Source organism: Sceloporus occidentalis, unplaced genomic scaffold (assembly GCF_023333645.1).
Source record: "Sceloporus occidentalis isolate IW3139 unplaced genomic scaffold, rSceOcc1.0.p SCAF_82, whole genome shotgun sequence".
Classification (NCBI taxonomy): domain Eukaryota; kingdom Metazoa; phylum Chordata; class Lepidosauria; order Squamata; family Phrynosomatidae; genus Sceloporus; species Sceloporus occidentalis.
This window is the reverse complement of record NW_028317062.1, coordinates 223,447-246,173: the sequence shown is the minus strand read 5'-3', so window position 1 is coordinate 246,173 and position 22,727 is coordinate 223,447. Positions and strand designations below refer to the sequence as shown.

General features: G+C 39.8%; 1 protein-coding gene across 1 annotated transcript; it reads left to right on the top strand.

The window, feature by feature from the left end:
- Positions 1-12,895: 12,895 nt before the first annotated feature.
- On the top strand, positions 12,896-22,330 carry LOC149285207 (SH3 and cysteine-rich domain-containing protein 3-like). The gene is made up of 7 exons (XM_089495641.1): positions 12,896-12,940; positions 13,514-13,577; positions 14,171-14,220; positions 15,023-15,120; positions 20,821-20,872; positions 21,226-21,363; positions 22,232-22,330. Exons 1-7 carry the CDS (start codon positions 12,896-12,898, stop codon positions 22,328-22,330), a joined length of 546 nt encoding a protein of 181 aa, XP_089351767.1.
- The last annotated feature ends 397 nt before the right edge of the window (positions 22,331-22,727 follow it).

The following is a 22,727-nucleotide window of genomic DNA, read 5'->3' as shown; positions in this document are numbered from 1 at the left end:
GAGTATTTTTAGAGAGCTGTATACCTCATCACTTTAATTGGAAAACATTTCACAAAGTGAACTAGAATAAAAGGACATATTAACTATAGATGAATATATTATAGAGTTAAAAGTGTATGTGATTTGATGTCTGGAAAGGCAAATCAATGGGGTTTATTCACCAATGGGAGAGGTGGCAGAATAATTTGCATGACAGCTGTGGATTTAACTCTCACTAACTTCACTATTCATTATAAAGGGACAATCCTGGCCACTTTCTCCAGTAGAAAGAGATGAGGTGGCGTTGTATAATTAAATGGATGTCGGGCGTTTGGGGAAATCTCACTGATGTTACTATACATTATCAAGGGGCCAAACTCTGTGAAAGCTCCTTTTAGTGAATAAATCCCAATGGGCATAATTCGCTACAGAGATATAAATTTATGGATACTTTCTACACTGTAAATTAGCCCTTTGTGGTGTTTTTTTTTCTTTTTCTTTTTTACTACCCTCTAACTACCCTCTTTTTGTAATACCTCAGAATGTTTGGTGTGCTTCACATAGGTACACTGCACAACATAAACTTTTCAACTTCCATTATGTTGAGCAAGCAACATAGCTAGTTGATTATTATGGAAATAGTAGCTACTGACTGTAGATTGGGCTTTGGGTGGTACACTAAGTCTACAGAGTAAACACTAACTTGTTGACTGCATCTACAATGATATTCAGCCAGCCATTTTGCTAGCTAAACTTCATGGAGATTGTAGTTATAGACTGGGTTTGTGGTGGCCAACAGTACAGACCAACTGCAGCTACCATGATATACAGTGTGCACCAAAGGACTGGGCATAGACTGGGGTAGTTGTGGCTAATCTTTACCACCCAGGTATTGTAAACCAAAGTTCTCAGGTTGTGCAGGTATCTGCTGGTCTGTTGGCTACTAACATTGTCATATATTGTATCCTATTAATGGGTGACACTTGCCTCCCAGCAGGAAACCCCTCTCTTAAGTCAACAAAGGTAGGCAATGTGGAGGAAAGTCAGGAGGTATTGGGGTTGGAAGAGGGGAAAGGTAGGGAGGATAATTTGTCCTCCCTGGAATAAATCATGTGGATGCCCATGACTTCACACACAGATGACTGAAAATATGTGGAGGCTGTGAGTCTTGTTTTTCACTTCTTCCCTGCATGTTGGAAGTTATCATGCTGGACCTCACCTCAGAATTGGCACTCGTGGGGGAAAAGGGTGTAGGGGGCCTTCAAAGGCCATTAGCCATTAACAACTAAACTGGCATATCTGTCAATCCAGATCCCTCCTCCCCGCCATTAAGCTTGTTGTTAGCAACTTGGGTTTATAACATCTTAAAAGGGAAGTCCATTGAAAAACAGATCTCCTTGATCTTAAGGTTACAGTGCTATATACAGTAATTTCGGTTTAGGTTTATTTTGTTCTAATAAACATCCTTTCTGTGCAGACCTAGAAGCTGTCATTGTTGTCAGCAGTCGTGATATTTTGGGTAACTTTCCCTGCTCCAGCACCACACTGAGCTGATTCTTTTTGGCAATTCTGATGTACAATGAAATGATTTACTCCATTGACTTTCATTGGTTAGATTGTGCAACTGTGTGATTAAGACTATAGTTTACCACACTAGAACACATACAAATGGCTAATAAATAGCCACCTGCAAATATTAGATTATGCAAAAACTAGAACTATACGTACATTTTTACCCAGTTTGTGTCAATTAGCTTGAGATTGAAGACATTCAAGAAGTTTAGGTATGATTGGACAAAAACATTTTTGTTATAAAAAAAGTATATGACGTTGCCTCTATACGTTAAATTATGTGACTCAAAGCTTTAAGAAAGATTGCTGAATACAATATACATTGCAGGCGCATTTGATTGCAACTTAATCTTTTAACATACTATACAGTTATAACCCCAAACTTACGGCAATGTACCACTTTAACAAAGAATAAAAATGAATTGTTATGTAGGATCATGCTGTTGACGGTTATATATGGAAACTATTAGGAAATGGACATTAGATGCAGTCCTCAGAAGTTTCTTCTCAACCTGTTCTTATAATCTTCTCTGGGACCAAGACAATACATTCAAACATATTACACTGGTATAATAAATATTAATTATAATATGAAGGTCAATAAAAGTGATTTATCCCCACAGTGTTGGTGTCTTCCCATGCCCTGCCCTCCACAATTCCAACTAACATCATCAAAAGGAAAGATTCGGCCACAGTGCGTTACAATCATTATTCTCAGTATTAATATGTGACCATTGGAGACATCAGATAATATAAGTGAATGAAAAGCTCTACATGCTACATATTTCTTAAATCATGAGATTCTGCTGACAGGAAATCCAAAACATACATTCAGAGATACTGACTAAACATTTTCCCTAATCGGCTGAAAATATACATTAAGGTTTTACGTAACGGTTAAGTAGACAGTCTTTTGGCGGTTTGTTTGACACGTGACTCATGGTTTATTTAACAATCTGAGAAGTCAGGAGTGTTTGCAGGAGGGTTTGTGGCTTCAACTCCCTCACTTCACTATATATTATGCTCAATGTCTAAGGAAAGTTTGAAGAAAGCCAAGCTTCCTGCAGTAGAAGTTCACTTGACTTAGACCTTCATAACCCATAAGGACAACTCTGGCTTTACTGAATAAACCCCATGGTCTTCATGATGTATCATTTTACTGATGGAATATGTTTAATTAAATAGATTAGAAACTCCACGAGTGGAAGTATGTGGCTGAAATGTTGCATTGACCAGGATGAAGGAGATTGATGCCTTTTAGTCTTTCAAGGCAGCCCTAGAGTATATTATGAGCTACGATAGGACTTTGTTTTATAACAACCGGTTTCTCTGGTCATTAGATTTTCCAAAAAAAATTTGTTAGGGATGATGCTGTTTCTTGGAAGCCTCACGTATAATTTTAATGTACAGGCATACTGTGATAATTACCCACCCTCTAAAAAAATTACAGGCTCTGAATTTACTAAACTTACCATTTATGGCAGGCAAATGACATAAGGATAGGCTTTCAGTTCCAATGTTATGTTATAAGAATATCAAGCTGGACAAAACATACCTAAAATGGCTATAAAATGTGCTTGATTTTGGTAATGCTTATGGTACAAATAAAAATAGGATTACTCTTTCTCACTGTTCAGTAATGTAAGGGGGCTTGTAAGTAATCAATATTAAATCACAGACACACTGTTAATGGAGCGGCAGTGCAGATTCCTCATATGGACAGGACGGCCATGTGTGTACCAATATTTTAGTGAACTTTTGCATTGTTGCAACCATGTCAGGATAGAATGTGGCAGTGATGTTCAGCTGGCATTATGTGTCTGGGAACTAGCAGCCCCTATGTCAACGTTATACCCAAGTTCCACTTAAACAGGCATTGCACATGCGCATGGGCTAGACTGCTGACTGTCAGCATATAGGTTTGAAAGCTGAGGTCACTGGTTAGTGTGACAGTCTTATGCTCTGTGCCAATAAGATCAGAAAATAACTAGCTGCGTCCCCTACGAGCTGAAGGCTGCTGACAAATATAGCCCCCTGCTCATACTGCAGATTAAGGGAGCAAGCAGACATCATGATGTCAGAATGCAGATCATGTGACCAGGGGAGCAGATTTCTCTGGATTTTATACAAGGTGTCCCGTATGCTAAAACATGGTCTGGCCAAAATTTTGGCCATTTATTTAAAGGGAACTGCTGCAATCACAGCTTTGACCATAACTCAATTCATTCATTCAAACATCGTGTGCTTTTTGTATTGGTCTGGAAATCAGTGTACATTTTTGGGAGATATTTAGTTGTAATATTAACAATGAAATCAAACATTGTTGAATTGACTTGCATAGGTACATTATCAACTAAGAATAGTCCACAGTAAAGTTTGCAAACAACAACAAGAACAATATAATGCCTTTCTCCCAGCGGGACTCAAAGTGCTTTACAGGGGTAAACATCTATATTAAATTAATTTAGTTACATGATTGGACATTAAAAAAGTGGAGCAATAAAATTGATTTAGCTGAATGCTTGGGAGAAAAGATGCATTTGAAGTCTTTTTCTCTAAAGATAGGGCTTCTCTGACTAAATGTGGTGGAGAGTTCCAGAGCGTTGGCGCAGCATGGCAGAATGCATTGGAGCCTGATTTTGTGCACACTCTGGGCTTTATATGTCAAAAAGCCCATTTTAAAATAGATTCTCCATTTAATAGGAAGCCAATGGAGAAGCAGAGAATGTGTGATTATGGCATAAGCGGGGTTGATTTGTTAATAGCCCGGCTGCTGCATTTTGTTTTATCAGTAGGCGATGAAGTTCTTTTTCTGGGAGGCGCAGGTATAGTGCGTTGCAGTGATCCAGACGAGATGTCACAAAAACATGGATTAGGGTGGCAGTGTCCTCAAGTGGGATTAGGTTCTTAATCCTGGCTATGTTCCTAAAATGAAAAAAGGCTGATTTTTGTCACAGCAGAAGTCAGATTTTTAAGTGACAAACCGCTGTCAAGAAACACTCCAAGGGTTCGCACTTCACTTAATCTGCATAGCTCTGAATCACGAGTTTTACACTGGGTGTGGGTTGGCGTTTAATAGAATTGGTTTCTTTTTTTCCTCTGATCAGCAGGACTGTTTTATCAGGATTTACCTTTCACCAGCTAGTTTCCATCCATTGTAGGAGATCTGCTAAGCATATGTTGATTACTGGTGTTGGATCCTTAGTTCCTGGTGCAAAATAAAGAAAAAGTTGTGTATCATCCCCATAGCAGCGATCTCTTAAGCCATGATGACTGATTATGTATAAGTGGCAGCATGTACATGGCAAGTAGAGTGGGAGATAGAATAGAATAGATCACTGTAGTAGTCCACATGTTAGTAGTGTGTGTGCTCTGAAGAGCATATTCCTGATGATCTGTTTGCGATAAATGATTTAAACCACATTAGAACTGTACCTCCCAGACAAGGGCAGATCCAAAGCCTGACCTCGAGAGGAGCACTCACACTAACACACGCACCCAGACACTCACACCAAGACAACTAGATACTCAGCACTAACACACAGACATACCCAGCTATACATGTTATCATACCCATAAACCCATTCTAGTATGCCCAAAGAAACATGTTCACATACTAACATACCCAGACACCTATTACACCCTAACATACTCAGGCAGACACACACTAAAATACCCCCACACACATAGGCAGGCAGACACTAACATACCCAGGCAGACACATGCATACACTAACATACATGCTATGCTAACATACCAGCTCTTTTTTATAACAATTTTGTACTAGCCCAGGGATTCAGGAACGGATTGTGGCCATGTAAAGGAGAAGAGATAATGAAAAGTAAGAGAAACTGAAATAAAGAGGATGAGAGAGATGAGGATAAAGGAGAGATGGGAAAAGGGGAGAGATAAGTAGGAGGGATACTAAAAAGGGATATTTCTACCCTATTCTAAAGGTACTGATTTTAAGTTAATAAACTTCCATGCAAAACCAAGTTGTACTGACATGCCCCTACTAGACAATTGTGTAAGTGACTAGAAATTATAACTTTTTCCATAAGTGCTAGATCATGCACAAGGCATCCTAGGCACCTGCCCCAGAGGCTCGTGGGGGTCTGGTCGCACATATATAAATTGCGTACATGTGAGGTGATTGGCATGGAGCCCTTGTTTGGTACCTTGCCTTGACCCCCATAGTGTGGGAATCTGGCTCTGACATAATAAAGTGATTTAATCATAACTATAAACATGAAAATAATGAAACTCTAATTTTATGGACATTTAATGGACAAATTAGCACTAAATGATTGTTTGGCACATAATACCTTTTTATAAAGTATTTGAGGGGGGCAACCCCCATTAATTACCAGTGATAGTAATACAAATTACTGCTTCAATCTATTTCATAAAAAAATATGCACAGCATGTTCCCACCAAACCTTATTAAAATGATCCTGTTTAATCAAATACAATACATCATCCAAAATTAACCTGTGCTATACCTCTAGCATTGTTGTAATTCACATGGCTTCTTACAATTTTCTAAGATTTCTCAAGCATTATTTTTATTGTTATTATTTCGATCAATTTCAGGTCCAAAAGTTGAAACAAATGTTCAAGAAAAAGAAGAAAGATAAGAATGAGTCTGGAGCCCAAGAGGCTCAACCAAATGGAGAGTTGCCAAATTCTGGACCTATAATTTATTACATTTATGAATCTGAGGAAGAGGACGATGAAGATGATAAGAAAGAAGAACCTCTGCCAGAGCCTCCTCGGCCAGTTAACGACAAGCCCCATAAATTCAAAGATCACTACCTGAAGAAGCCAAAATTCTGTGATGTGTGTGCAAGGATGATTGTCTGTAAGTTATGTATACATCAACATGGAACTGAAATTGAGGAATGCTCTGAACAATCATGGGAGCCAAGGCTCCTCTAAATATTTCCTCTAAACATTTCCCTAAAGACACAGAATAGCTACATCTGAGTGTAGCTACATTAAGGACCAAGGTGGCGCATATTATACACTTGTCTACAGCGCCATTAATAAAATGGATGTAAAAAAAAAAAAAAGCTGACAATATTAACCATTTTCAATGGCGGTACAAGACAAAGCAATGCACTGCGGGCGCTTTAAACTGTTAACTGGAGGAATACTTAAATAGGAATTCTAAAATAGAAGGTGTGAGAGTCAGGAGGCAGCTGTCTTTAATCTGCCATCTCATTGAGAATGCACAGTAAATAGCTCCTGGTCAGCATTGTTAAAATGATTGCATTTTGGATCTAGATTCCCATCTGCTGGTCTGTTAGCAACTTCAGCACAATAGTGGAAAGTGGGAATTAAAACGTAGCTGAATTATTGGATTACTAATATATTGTTCCCACAGGTCTCTGGCAGTTTAATGATATGGCTTGAATGTATTTGTGTATTCATTCAAGTTTCACCTAAAATCAAAATATACACATGTGTTATACAGAACCGATCATTAGTGATATTTGGTGAATCAAAGCATAAGCTTAATGTGCTGATGTAATGATTATCATTACAGCTTGCATCACATGGCCTCCTTTGCCTTGTGTAATATATATATATATATATATATATATATATATATAGTGTTTATATATTTCAGCAAAATAGTGCATGTTATATAAAAATGAGAGTTTGTAGAAGAATTGTGGTTTCAATGTACCAACTTCGTCATAGTGCCTAAATGAGAGTTCAGAAGCAATAAGTGATAATGGAACTACAATCATAATGATCAAAGTTAACCTACTTTATTCTGTTTCAAGATTGATCTATTTAGTATTTACCCAATACAACTAAAAACTTTAAAACATATTTAGACATCCCAGTCTAAGATTTTTCTGTGTTCATCTAGCCGCTGCCACAGAAGTAGAATGATACCCTTTGTCATATTTAAAGTCGAAGATTAAATATATCCTTTCTTTCTGTTTTAGTAAATAACAAATTTGGATTGAGATGCAAAAACTGCAAAACCAACATTCATCATCACTGCCAGCCCTATGTGGAGTTTCAGAAATGTTTTGGGAAAATAGTAAGTTTTGAGCTGCCTTGATATTTCATTATTATTATCCATAATGCTAATAAACGTACTCAGATTACTTTAAGAAAAAGTCACAAAAACCTAATAGAAGCAGTATGGATATATGTGCAGAATAAATTGATGACGTGGAGCTTAGGAAACTGATATCTTGTGTATATTGTAAATAACTATGCTACAAGGTACAGCTTTTTTCTCTGTACGTCTTCCAGCGATCTAGCTTGAGGAAAAAGTCGACTATGTCCTCTACTGCTAGGTTTCACTATGGGCTGGATGGTATTATAGAAACAGATTAAGCAGCTGCTTAGTGCTCACATTTGTCTAAAGAAAAGGGGAAACACGTATACCAAGGTCATATAGATTCTATAGAACAATATATCATTGTAGTGTATTTTTTGTCAAAACTAGTTTGTGATCAGAAGTATTATGTTCTTAAGTGTGTATATATTTACACATTTATTTATTTACTAACTTAAAGATGGCAACCCTGATAACCATTTTCACTTATATGGCACAAAACCCTAAAGCTGCCACTGATATGAACTTTTTATCTCTTATGCCAAGATTGTTCTGCCTTTAATGCATTTTGGAGAGTACCCAAGAATGTACTCAAATACGTTGCTTAAGAAGCTATTGTAAGTATTGTGAATTTTTTGTTGTGTTGCGCAGCCTCCAGGTTTTCGACGTGCATACAGCTCCCCGTTGTACAGTAATCAACAATATGCCTGTGTAAAGGAACTTCTGCCTTTTTGTAAGTACAATTTTTTACCGTAATTAAGTAGAAAGCAGAATATCCCTGGGTACATTTGTTTTTGTTTTGTCTCTTTTTGAACAAGCATAATTGCTGGTTAATTATGGTATATCTTATATATTCATCGATATAGTGTGTGACCAGTGGCGTCGCTACAGGGGGGCAATTGCCCCCCCAGGTTAATCCTTGCCCCCCCTGTTGCCCCCCTGCCAAATTTGGAAAAAAGTCGCAATGCGACTTTAAATCCCGTCTTTTTTTTTTTTTTTAAATGCGGAGGAGAGAGGGGAGCCTAGCAACCGCTCGGCGCCCCCCATTCTCCTCCACGAGGCCTCTACATCCGTCGCGGTGCCGGCTTTTCATCCTGAGCGCCGAAATATGACATCATATTTCGGCGCTCAGCAGTGAAGCAGCGGCCACCGCAGCAGAGAACGAAGACAGAAGCCTCGTGCTCCCGTCGCTGGACCTAAAGGTGAGAGAACTACAAAGGGGGAGGGTAGATAGTGAGTAGGGAGAGGGGTTAGAAAGTGATAAGGGAGGGAGAGGGGGTTAGAAAGTGATAAGGGAGGGAGAGGGGGTTAGAAAGTAATAAGGCAGGGGCGTCCCCGCGAGACCTCGAGGTGCGGCCCGCGTAAGATCGCCAGCGAGTGCAACCGATCTTACGCGGGCCGCACCTTGAGCATGTACTGGCTGACTTGGCATGATAGGAGTGTGATTGCTAACAGCAATCAAAGTCCCATCATGCCTAGGTTCCAGCACTTACACATCCGACCAGTAAATGCTGGAACCTAGGCATGGTGGGACTGTGATTGCTGTTAGCAATCACACTCCTATCATGCCAAGTCAGCCAGTACATGCTGAAACCTAGCTAGCTGCCCCCCTTGTGTATTGATGCTGCCAGCAGTATGGGGTCTGCACATCACTTACAGCCACCCTGTACCAGCATGTACTGGCTGACTTGGCATGATAGGAGTGTGATTGCTAACAGCAATCACAGTCCCATCATGACTAGGTTCCAGCATTTACTGGTTGGATGTGTAAGTGCTGGAACCTAGGCATGATGGGACTTTGATTGCCGTTAGCAATCACACTCCTATCATGCCAAGTCAGCCAGTACATGCTGAAACCTAGCTAGCTGCCCCCCTTGTGTATTGATGCTGCCAGCAGTATGGGGTCTACACATCACTTACAGCCACCCTGTACCAGCATGTACTGGCTGACTTGGCATGATAGGAGTGTGATTGCTAACAGCAAGCACAGTCCCATCATGCCTAGGTACCAGCATTTACTGGTTGCCTGGGTATGATAGGAGTGTGATTGCAGTGTGGACGCCAGGGCTGGCTTTGGGGTGTGCAACCTGTGATCTATGCGTGTAATTTAGGGGGTTTTAAATATACCTTTTAATGATGTGTTTTTTTGTGAATTCCAATTGATCTATACCTGCAAAATGTTAATATAAATTTAGAAAAAAAAGAAAAAGCCTGAATATAAAAGCCTAAAAAAAGTTGTATTAGTAAATATTAAATATTTGCTAACCTGCCGCCCGGTTATGCACATCTGTCCCACGGGTTGCTACTCTGCCCCCCTATTTGCCACTCTGCCTCCCTGATATGCCATTCTACCCCCTGATATGCCACTCTGCCCCCCCTGATATGCCTTATACCCCCTATATGCCACTCTGCCCCCCCCTGATATTCTTTATACCCCGTATATACCACTCTGCCCCCATATATGCCTTATACCCCCCTATTTACCAGTCTGCCCCCTGATATGCCTTATACCACCCTATATGCCCTCCCTGACTTAACGGTGCATCCCTAGACTTGTCCCCCATGCTCCAGACTCCCTGGTGTCAAGTAGGGGCAGCTGGTGGACATCTGCGTGTTGCGCGCACACAACCTCCGCTGCTACCCAGGACTTCTGCCGGTCGGGTAGCAGCGGAGGTATACTGCGCAATTGTCAACGGCTGCCAGAGAGGAGGATCCAGGTGTCTTGCAGCACTGCGGGGGATCCTCCTCTCTGGCAGCTGGTGAATGTCTCTGCGATGCGCGTAGACAACCTTCGGTGCTGCTGGCCGGTACTTCCGCCGGGGCTTCTATGGTGGAGCACCGGAAGGTTATGTCACACTAGCGCTCCGTCATAGAAAGACCATCGGAAGTGCTGGCAGCAGCGGAGGTTGTCTTCGTGCATCGTGCAGACATCCACCGGCTGCCAAAGATGAGGATCCAGGTCCCCTGCAGCACTGCGGGGATCTGGATCTTAGTCTTGTAGTGAGACCTCTATTTGAGGTCCGATTTTAAGATTACCTCAAAAATAAGACGAGGGGTATTTTTTTCAGAGCTATACGGTATATAGCACCAGCAGATTCCGTAGCGCTGTTACAACAGAGTCAGTAGAATACTTTAAAATCACACACAATAACAAACTGGTACAAAAAGAAGGGGGTCCTGCTCGTGCGAGCTTACAATCTAGTCCGTGGTTGAGGGGTGGTGAAAGGGTAGAAGAGGTCTGCTTGGATGGGGATGAGTTGGGGCGAGTCAGGATGATCTGTAGATGTTGGCAATTGGTATCCAGGTCTTCGGAAGATGGACTAAGACCCTTAGTCCATCTGCCTTAAAACAGAATAAACTCACTTAAGATGAAATAAGTTATTTTTATCTAGCACCATTGTTATAAGCAGCCTCAATGTATCATCAAAACCCAGGTCCTACTTAACCTTCTTCAACCATGATACTGTATATTACAATTTACAGTATGATAAGAGGAAGGTGTGCTAAGTTCAATTGTATAATAAATACAGTACTCAAACAGGGGTTATGAACAGGGTACAACAACCATCCTAAATACATCAAAAAGCAGGTCCTTGACTTGACGAGTCTTTACAGTAAGTATTGTGCAGCTATATCACATATTATGTTCTGATGTCTATTAAACAGACATCACAGACCATCTCTTTATAAAAAAGGGTTTATTTCAACAAACGTTTCTATTTGAAGTATTAAATATATACATATATTTACACTCATATGTTATTTTGACCACTTGTTAAATATATCGCATCATGAATTAGTGCCGAAACTTCCCCACTGTCTCTTGAATTACTCTAATTTAATAAGTGGATGGTTGCAAAAGAGAGTAAATGCCTTGTGCCTTGTGATGTTTTGGTTAATGGTAACAATAGTTATCCATAAATCTCTTTTGCCTGCTGCACTTTATCATTTTAAACAGTATAGGAAAATAAATTATAGAAAAACATAATCATTTTATTCGCACAGCTGTGGCCTGGTTTTACTGGGCTGGAGAGGTATATTCTTATTATTTTTCATAACAAACACTGAGAATTATAAAAACACAGATGGCAGAACAAATCCTATTCCACAAGATTAGTATCTACCTTTAGTCCTTGACCACTAGGGGACATCACCACACCACAAACCTTCCTCTGACAGTAAAATATGTAAACGCTATTGTTATCCTTTCTAGAAACAATATATGTTCGTTCATATAATAATTAAGTTACAAATTAGTATAATACCCATTTAAATTAAACAAGAAATAATTAAAAATAAAATTGTAAGCTCACCTCTTGTTTCTGTAAGCCAAGTTGTTATGTTACATACTACTTGTTATGTCTTTTCTACCCATTGTACAGCGCTACTGAATTTGATGGTGCTATACAAAACAATAAAAAATAATAATGATAATAATACAATGGCCAGCACAATGACTTTGTCTCATATAAGTTTATCATTCCCTCCTTATGTTGTTAACCCTCTTAATTTCAATCTAAGCAGGGTTGTCACTCTTCTGAGAGAAGCTTTGTATATGTTTAACTACTACCCTTCTGTGCCTTCTGGAATCTATTATCTCAATGAGATAGGGATTCATTAATTATTGGCTAATTCAGATTGGTGAATTTATAAATTGAAGCAAAACAGAGGGTGGCTGGCAATATTCAGTTCAGGGGCAAGTGCAGCCAATTGGCCTTGTAATTAAACAACTGCAACATGCACTTGGTGTGCATTATACAGCCCTGTCCAAAACACATTCATGGACTCCATGAAGGATCCAGTCGTCCTTGTTACTCTACACCGTTTGACTAAATGTAGTCAATAAAAGCTTCAGATGGCCCAAAATAGCCGAACCATAAAACACTGCTCTCATTGCCTGCCCTCTGCCCTGCGCATATATATTTTATGCATTTGGCTTTATAATACAAGCCCATGTAATCCCATTAAAACCCTGTGGGCTGACAAGAAGTCCACAGACTCTCAGGTGTGCATGAAGAAGCAAAGTCCCTTAGTCTGTTTGGATCAGTGGGACAGTTCTTAGAGAAGTTCTTATCTCTCTTTAAGTGCCCCATGGCTGGGACCCAACATGTTGCTCTGTTGGCTGGTCGGCAGTTGCCCAGAATGCCCAATGAGTAATGTAGCTTTATTATAATAAATTTCAAATCTTACTATATGTTTTGTTTTGCAGCTGCAGCAAATCGCACTGATCCTGTGTTCGATACATTGAGGACAGGAGTCATCATGGCAAATAAAGAAAGAAAGAAAGGGCAAGATGACAAGAAAAATGTAAGGAACCCGACTTGTGGATGCATTGCTTTTTTTGTATTGCTAGTTTGCAAGTCTTACCTTTATGTGACATTTCTAGTACTCAATAGTTATATAAAAAAAACTAGTTAAATTTGTATAAAGTGGTCGTGCCTACTTTAACATATGACTTTGCAGATTAACATTCTATTCAGAAATAATAATCTCATGTCATACTAATAGATACCAGAACCATTTTTACAACATTGCAATTTACAGGTTATGTGGATCTTCTGCATGCTGAGCAATTAACTTTGGCCTGCTCTATATTTTATGGTTCTTTAGCCATTACTAACAAAACTATAATAGTTATGTCATCACTTTTTTCAAGCTGACATTTTGCTGTCTCAGAACTTACTTAGAAGTCTGCTCTTTCATTCTTATGTATTTTTGTTCCATGTGTGATAGAAGAACACTAAAGGCACTGTAATGGTAATTGTATCTTTAATGTTCTATGAAGTCTAGGGATGAAAAAGTCCTGATTAAAATTGTCCTTGCAGGTATCTGCCTCGAGTTATGTTATTGATACCTAATTTCCCTTGTCTGTGTTTCTAGCCTGCTGCTATGATTGATGAAGAGCCTGAGCCACCAAAGCAAGAAGAGGGTAAACAGGACGGAGGTGAGGTTATTGTCCCCTTCACCCAAATTATCTGTTAACGGATTATGATATTATGAGAAGGTAAAAGGGTATTTATGTCATCCTCTCTTGCTGAGTGTGTCGAGGAGGCATAATGACTCAGCTGTCACAGTCTCTGATGGTCTAGTGTGTGTGCACTAGATTTGTACCCCCAACTAGTATCATCTGTGTCCTAATATTACTTCTTCTGATCTCTTCCTGATCAGCACTTGTAGAAATGTAGGACACAAGGATATAGTATAACTTGCCCCCACAGTCTTTGAACATAGACAATGCTCTAGCCCTATAGTTATACCACTGCTACTAGCTCAGATGAACAGTACAGCCTGTAACTGGTAATGACTACTCTATCATATCCTCCCGGACTTGAAGGTCAGAGTTACAATTCCACAGAAGGTCAATCTACTCTTTAATCCTCTCAAGGAAGATAATGAGCAGCAATTATAAATGAATAATAATAATTGCACGCCCAATGTTTTAATTGTTTCTGAAAAGAGCTTTGAGGACTTGGAATAAAATGTGGAACACAAGTACAGAGCTGTCATTTCCTCAGATGTTGTCCTGTTTTATCCTAGATACCACTGATGGTGACAAGAAAGGTGATAAGAACTCGCAGGATGCTAAGGTAATTTTAATTACAAATTAAAAAGAAGAAAAATATATTTCTTAACATACATCCGCTAACTAATCACAACAAATCGATTGGAAAACACTATTCAAGTGTTGCCTTTCCAGATGTTCCTGCTAGCATTAGAAAAAGAAAAACATAAGATGAGGTTGTGTAATGCCCTATATAGCCCCACCAATTAATCTTATATTAGCTTTGGTAAACTTTTCAAATAAAAGTCAGAAAAAGCATTACATGTTTCATCATATTTTTTATAATTTATTGTATGATATGATCAAAATAATTGTATCTAAAGTAGCCCTTCATGTTCCTAAAAAATAAAAATAAACTATTTGTGTGGGTCCACTATGAGAAAGAAGATAATTACAGCTAAACACAAACACCGCAGAAATGTTAAAACAGCCATCGTCAAATGGGGTTAATCAAGTAAAAATGTCCTTCATTCACAATTTTGAGCTTTTAAATGAAAATATAAAAGTATAGATCAGTTAAGGCTTGTTTGCTTAACATGCTAGAGTGCAGTTGATGATATATCTAAGTGGAACAGCACTTTATTTAAACAGTTTATGCATTTTTGTCTGGTATGGTATATCTTATATATATCATTAGAACGTGTGCAAAACTAGGCAGTCACAGGATCAAGCGATACATCTACATTCCCAACCGAGTAGACTAATTCTATTGTATTTGAAGAACGTTCTGGATTATTCAAAGATCATTTGCTCTAGAATATGATTTAGAAAACTTCAGCGTAACCAAAATATTTTGTACTTCATCTGTGTTATGTTTGCAGAATAAGAAGGCACAGCCAGGAGTTCGAGGAGGTTTCATGCAGTCACATTATTTTGTAGCATTGTATCGCTTTAAAGCTCTGGAAAAGGATGACCTTGATTTTCAGTGAGTACTGTATAGCCTGATGTCACTGGTGTTGCTTCATTTTTGAAATGATCATTATTATAAGCCACATTCGTAATGTTGACCTGTAATCTGAAAGGTAAAACAATTATGAGGCTTTTTCTGGTATATTCTGCATGAAATCCTTGCCACAGTTGATGTGTGAATTTAGGGCTTCTTTACGTTTTGCCACCCTATATAGGAGCAATCTTAAAGATACAGCCTATGATACAGTTAAGGGTCTTTCTACACACAACGCCAAAAAAATATCACAACCCAAAATGCCCCAGGATAGTATTGTCTAAGACTAAGCATGTGACAGACATAACCAGGGCGGGCTGGGCCGGGGGGCAATTGCCCCCCAGGCCACCCTGAATCCGGGCCGGTAGACGAACATTCATGGCAGCCGCAAAGTTAAAAACTAAGCGGCTGCCACCGGGACTGGCCGCCGTGCCGGTAGCGAACCTGGCACAGGGCGGTCCGCCTGGAGTGCCGCTCACAGAGGGGTGCCGGCACGCCTCCAAAAACGATGCGCGCGGCAACTGTGGCTGTGCGTCGCGACTTGATGTCAAATCCCGGCGCACAACACTGAAGCCACGCCCACCGTCTTCCACGCTCTCTGCACCGGAAGGACGGGACACAGAAGAGGAAGAAGAAGAGGAGGAGGAAAAGTGACAGTGCCAGAAGAAAGGTAGGAAAATATTAGTAAGTGTGTGAGAGTGATGGGTGTTATGCTGTAATTTATGATGAATGTTTGTGAATGAGGGTTTCAGATTGCATGAAAGTGTGGGAAGATTGCATGGATAGCATGGCATAGGGAGGCTGTCTAGGCATGTTAGGAGTGTGATTGCTGTTTTTTGTTTTTTTTTGTCCAACTGTGGTGTGCTAACAACACTTTTATTAAAAGTAAATTACATACCAAAATTGGACAGAAAAATTCAATAACAGTATTAATAGATATATAGGATTGCAAACGGAAATCACACGCCTATCATGCTAAGTCAGCCAGTACATGCTAGAACCTGGGCATGATAGGATTGTGTTTGCTGTTAATTATATATATGTATATATATATGTGTGTATATATATATAGTAATATTGTTATTGATTTTTTTTTGTCTAATTTTGGTGTGTTACTTTTAATAAAGTATTTTAAAAGTTTTTTTTTCGGTTTTGGCCAAACGAATGCTGAATTTTCAGTTTCGGTCCAGAATTTTCATATCGGTGCATCCCTACTATGTACTAAGCCAGTCACTGAAGTGTTAGGCCTACACCACATCAATAAACTTAAAAGGGGTAGGATAAAAGCGCTAAAAGCAACAACAACAACAACAGCAAAAAAAAAAAAAAAAAAAAAAAAAGTCCTTTTTAAAACAAAGTTATTATAGATGATGATGTAGCAGCAGAACCACTTGCCAAGGTTTCCTCTTCTTGGCTTAGACAGGTAGAGTAGTTCACAAGGGGGTTAGTGGCTGCGCTCTCACGGATGTGTATGAGATATATAAAAGAAAAAAAAAAAAAAACAAAAAAAAAAAAACACAATAGTGCAATATGTCTCAAAGCTTATTTGTGTTTGAAATAAAGGCCAAAAAGGGCTACTCACATTTGGTAGGGGCTTCTTCAGTTAGCCCCAAAGTATACGCTTGGGCGATATAATCCTCGCCTTAAAGATTTCTTTGGCAGCACTATGTAATATGGGCTTCTTCAGTTAGCCCCAAGATGTGCATTTAGGTGGTATAATCCTTGCCTTGGAATTTCTTTAGCCTCAGCCTTTGAAGCAGTCTGGAGTGTCCACAGTTCCAGGAGCTCCTGGACCTTTTTTAATTTATAAGACAAAATATCTTGTCAGCCACAACTATATCCTTGGTGGGGATTTTACCACCTATGCGCTGAGGAGTGAGCAACTCTATCATTGCTCACCAAAAAGGAACTGTGGACACTCCAGACTGCTTCAAAGGCTGAGGCTAAAGAAATTCCAAGGCAAGGATTATACCACCTAAATGCACATCTTGGGGCTAACTGAAGAAGCCCATATTACATAGTGCTGCCAAAGAAATCTTTAAGGCGAGGATTATATCGCCCAAGCGTATACTTTGGGGCTAACTGAAGAAGCCCCTACCAAATGTGAGTAGCCCTTTTTGGCCTTTATTTCAAACACAAATAAGCTTTGAGACATATTGCACTATTGTGTTTTTTTTTTTCTTTTATATATCTCATACACATCCGTGAGAGCGCAGCCACTAACCCCCTTGTGAACTACTACACCACATCAATGTTTGGCCTAGTATATAGTGATAGGGGTTGTACTGCAGTATTGTCAGTGTCTGACTCAAAGTATAGGCACACATTGACGGTGGTACCGCATAAGTATATAATGTTAGCAGTTATGCTGTACCACCGTCAATGTGTGCCTAACCATAGAAACTATGCAGTTTTAAAGTGTGTGTGTGTGTGTGTGGGGGGGACGGAGTGCCACCAGTGGCGTCGGCAGGGGGGGGCCAGAGGGGGCCATGGCCCCCCTACGTCATGCTGTGCCCCCCGGTGTGCCCCCCCAATTGAAACGCGGGCTTTTTTTTTTTTTTAATAGACCCGGAGGAGAGAGTGAGAGGCGCCGAGCGGTTGCTGAGGAATAAGTTCTCAGCAACCGTTCGGCGCCTCTCACTCTTCTCCGCGACCGCGAGGCCTCTTCCTGGTTCGCAGTGCCGGCATTTCAAGCCGAGCGCCGGTATATGTCGTCATATCCGGCGCCCAGCAGTGAAGCCGGCAGAACCAGGGATACAGAGACCTCGCGATCTCACCGCTGGACAAGCCCAAGGTAAGTGAACTTCAAAGGGGGGGTTAGAAAGTTAGGAGGGGGTTAGAGAGTCAGAAGAGGTAGATAAGAAGTGAGAAGGGGTAGATAAGGATAGATTGGGAGGGAGAGGGGGTAGATAGGATAGATTGGGAGGGAGAGGGGGTAGATAGGATAGATTGGGAGGGAGAGGGGGTAGATTGGGAGGGAGATGGGGGTGGATGGGATACATTGGGAGGGAGAGGGGATAGTTAGGATTGATTGGGAGGGAGAGGGGGTAGATAGGATAGATTGGGAGGGAGAGGGGGTACATAGGATAGATTGGGAGGGAGAGGGGGGGTACATAGGATAGATTGGGAGGGAGAGTGGGGTACATAGGATAGATTGGGAGGCAGATGTGGTAGATAGAGAGGCAGTTGTGGTAGATAGGGAGGGAGAGGGGGTAGATAGGATAGATTGGGAGGGAGAGGGGGTAGATAGGATAGATTGGGAGGGAGAGGTCTTTATGGGACAAAAACGGCGTACGTTCAGCTGTTTGGGGACAAAGTTGACATAATGTGTAACTTAGGTGCTGGTCAGGTTCTATGTGGGCAGTGTGGACACCAGGGTTGGCTTTGGGGTGTGTGACCAGTGATCTATGCCTGTAATTTAGGGGGTTTTATCTATACCTTTAATGCAGAGTTTATATGTAATTTCCAATTGATTTATATCTGCAAAGCTGGGTTTTGTGTCATTCTGTTCATCTGTATCGGCTATATTTCCATACATTATTAATGTTTACCTGCAAATATAGGATTTGCATGTCTTATTCAGTTGATCAATACCTGGAGTGCTGTTTCCATGTGTTGATTATTTGATCTAAACCTTCAGTGCTGAGTGTTCATGTGATTTCCAGTTGATATATACCTGCAATGCTGGGTTTGTGTGTTCTGTTGGTTTATACCTGCAATACTATGTTTCCATACATTATTTATGTATACCTGCAAATACAAGTTTTTTTTTAATCTCATTCAGTTGCATGTGCTGTTTCCATGTGTTGTTTATTTGATCTATACCTGAACTACAGGGTGTAAGTAAAAGAGCGCTATGGTTTAGTGAATGAGGGGACAAAGGGACTCTGGGGATGATTACAGGGGAGAGGACCTCTCAATGTCACGGTGCAGTCAGAAGGAGGGAACACTGCACTGACTCTCACTGTCTTCCCCTGATCTGCAGTCAGTGTGGCAAATATATTGGCTGCAGGGGCTAATATTAATATATATTGGCTGCAGGGGCTAATATTAATATATATCGGAAGCTGGGACTAATGTTTATATATATCGGCAACAGGGGCTAATATTAATATATATTGGCTGCAGGGCCTATTATCAATAAATATTGGCTGCAGGGGCTAATATTTATATATATTGGCTGCAGGGACTAATACTATATATCGGCAGTAGGGGCTAATATTAATATATGTTGGCAGCAGGGTATAATTTCTATGTATATCGGCAGCAGGGTATAATATAAGTATGTATCCGCAGCAGGGGCTAATATTAATATATATCCGCAGCAGGGGTTAATATTAATATATATCGGAAGCAGGATGTAATATTTCTATATATCTGCAGCAGGGTCTAATATTTATATATATTGTCAGCAGGGGCTAATATTAAATAATGAAAAATAACTGTCACTTTAGCTGTTATTTTGAAATCATATTTTAATCACGGTCTTTACTTCAAAGAGATAAGTGCATATTATGTAGTTAAAAATGCACGTCTAACGTGTGTGTGTGTATATATATATATATATATATATATATATATATATATATAGTGTATATGTACCGTTTTATAATTGGCCCCCCTACTTTGGTCCCTGGCCCCCCATGTGCCCCCCCAAATATGAAACCTGGAGACGCCACTGAGTGCCACATACAGGATCTGCCACAGGTGCCAAATACTCTAGGTACGCCTTTGTGTCGTGCGGCAGTCAGGCCCAATGGCCATTCCTCAGCTCTTCGTCCCACGTCTTAAAAGGGGTGGGATAAAGAGCTGAGGCACAGCTATTGGGCGGCACGGTGCGTGCACGCCGGCCGCTTTAATTTCATTAGGCGCCGGTGGAGTGACTGCCTCACGACGGCCGCTTTCAATGTTGCTCGCAGCCGCTTTGGTGGCGCAATGGGCCACTTGACTAGACTTGCCCCCCAGGCCTTAGGCTGCCAGCCCTCCCCTGGACATAACAATGAATTGTTGTAAATCATCACTCATAAATCAATCTCTCTGATTTTATGGTTGGATATATTGTACATTTGTTAACAGCATTCACTTGTGCTAGATATTGAAAGTCTCTACTGTTGTCTGTTGTCTGTTGTCTGAGGTCTTGGTTGACTAGACCTGATCTTTTTTTATTTTATTTTTATTCACCTTCAGTACAATTTAAATAAGAAAACACAAACAAATAATAATATTATCAAAGACCATAACCCCCAAGTGCAAAGTCAACTATTTCATTGGCATGCCTAGAACCAAACATGCAGCAAATAATGACAAAAAATCCCACAAATACAAGTATGGTGCTGCTCAGCGTGGAGTCAGAGCAGTCTACAAGTTTAAAGATTAGCTAGGAATAATAAAGTTGGTAGCATGTTGACAATTCAACCATGGGACAAGGTCTGATCTTGGTATCACGAAGTGTAGAACCTTCAACATGCAAGGTTGTAGTTCCTACTTATTGTATATTTTTGCCCAGAAATTATTTTTTTTCTGCTACTCATATGAATATTAAATCTTTTATTTCAACATTTTCTTTGTCTTAATCCTATTTTTGAATGACCCATTTGTTTTTTGTTTTTTTTCAATTCTATACATATATGGCTTATATATTCAAAACTGTGTTGGTTTTTAAATATTTTTTTCTATTTGTAGAGCTGGAGACAGAATCGCAGTTATTGATGACTCTAATGAGGAATGGTGGCGGGTATGTATATTAGATATTATGGCATTTTGTTATCATACTTTCATAGTATGATGGCACTTTGATTGTTAAAAATACATTCGGACATTATTTGCCTCACCTTTTTGCTTAAATGATATTCCCCAGCATGCCTTTTCCACTTCTTCCTAATTGGTTGCTCAGTTTGGTATTTTTTCTTTTGCAGAAACTAGGACTTTTTTTGTTGTTGATTTGCATGAGGGCATAAAATCCCCTGTACACAGCAAGCACCACGCCAATAGAAAATCTAGTATTTAAACATTTTCTAAAAACTGTTAAGCCTTTAAAACTACTGGAACACCAGTGTTTTTAATTTGATTGATTCCTATAATTTTTAGGGCAAGATTGGGGAAAAAACTGGATACTTTCCAGCTAACTTCATTATCAGAGTACGAGCAGGAGAAAGAGTATACAAAGTAACCCGTTCTTTTGTTGGAAACCGAGAAATCGGACAGATCACACTAAAGAAAGACCAGGTAACGATAGTGATATATTTGCATGTTTAAAGAGGGAAACACTTGTGGTCCAGACAGAGGAAACAAGGAGAGGGAAGGCAAGGGGATCACGGGTCAATTGCTTCCTGGGTTGTTCTGGCTTGAAGATTTTGTGTAACTTGCTAAAGCCTTTTCGCCAGTCAGAGAAACCTCTTGAGTTTTATGAGATGTGGTACAAGGACAGGGATACCTGTTGTACACTCTATAGGGTAATGTTCAATATAGTTATTTTACTTGAATGTGAAGTTCAAATTTCATTTTTATCTGTATGTTTGCCTCATTTTGCATTTAGCAGATGACCAAGCACCATAGTGCCCAATGCATGAATTTGGTCATCAGCCCTGCCAACAGTATATTGGAGGATTCCAGGATAGCGCCCATAGCTCCTACCTACACAGCCACTATCTATTCTCCTGAGTACTCCAATTAGAAATGTAAACCATGTGACTTGTGCTACTTTGAGCACTTGCTTGAGAACATGGAGGACTTTTTACTATGTCAAGTCTGTAGGTTACATCCTGGCACTTGGAGAGACAGATTATGCGATACCCCTTCAACAGAGATAATATTTTACAAGAATAAAGCTAAATATATAAAGATAAATATATAAAAGCAAACCAACTCTTTTGAAAGATTTTATGTAGTAGCACAAGAAAAGTAAAATTTCAAATGGCATGGCATAAATACCTTCCTTAAAAGGACACAGAAATTCAAATCACAATATACTCAGTTTTCTCTTTAGATAAAATACCACACATTTTAGTACAAATAGCTCATATATGCAATTATAACAAATGGATATTTTTTCATTCAGCTGTTTTTATTGGTTTTTTTTATATCATGTTGCTAGATTGTTGTACAAAAAGGAGAAGAGTTAAATGGTTACATAAAAGTCTTGACTGGACGGAAGGTAGGACTTTTCCCAGTAGACTTTCTTCAGGAAATCTGAAGCGGGGGAAGAAATACAGTATTTCATATGGAGAAAGAGAGCATTATATTGAATCATAGTTCTCAGCTGGATTTCTGAGCACCTAAAGGGATAATGATTCCACCAAGAACTGCAGCGCACTTTTAATGCTGTGATTGTGGATACTGAGATGAAATCTTCCTCATGTTGCTCTTCGTGGATTCCACAATGTCTGCTTGGTATGACCTTGTACAAGTGAGAGCAACCAGACCAAAGTCTAGGAGTAAGTCTGACCAATGGTTCCCTGAAAAAACCACAATCAGAATTCATCAAAAGGAATAAGGTAATACCTACAGAAGTTATTATTCACATGAAGGAAATTAAAATAGAACACGCTGGTTCAAGTGCAAATGTTTTGCGTCATACAGTATTAATGAAA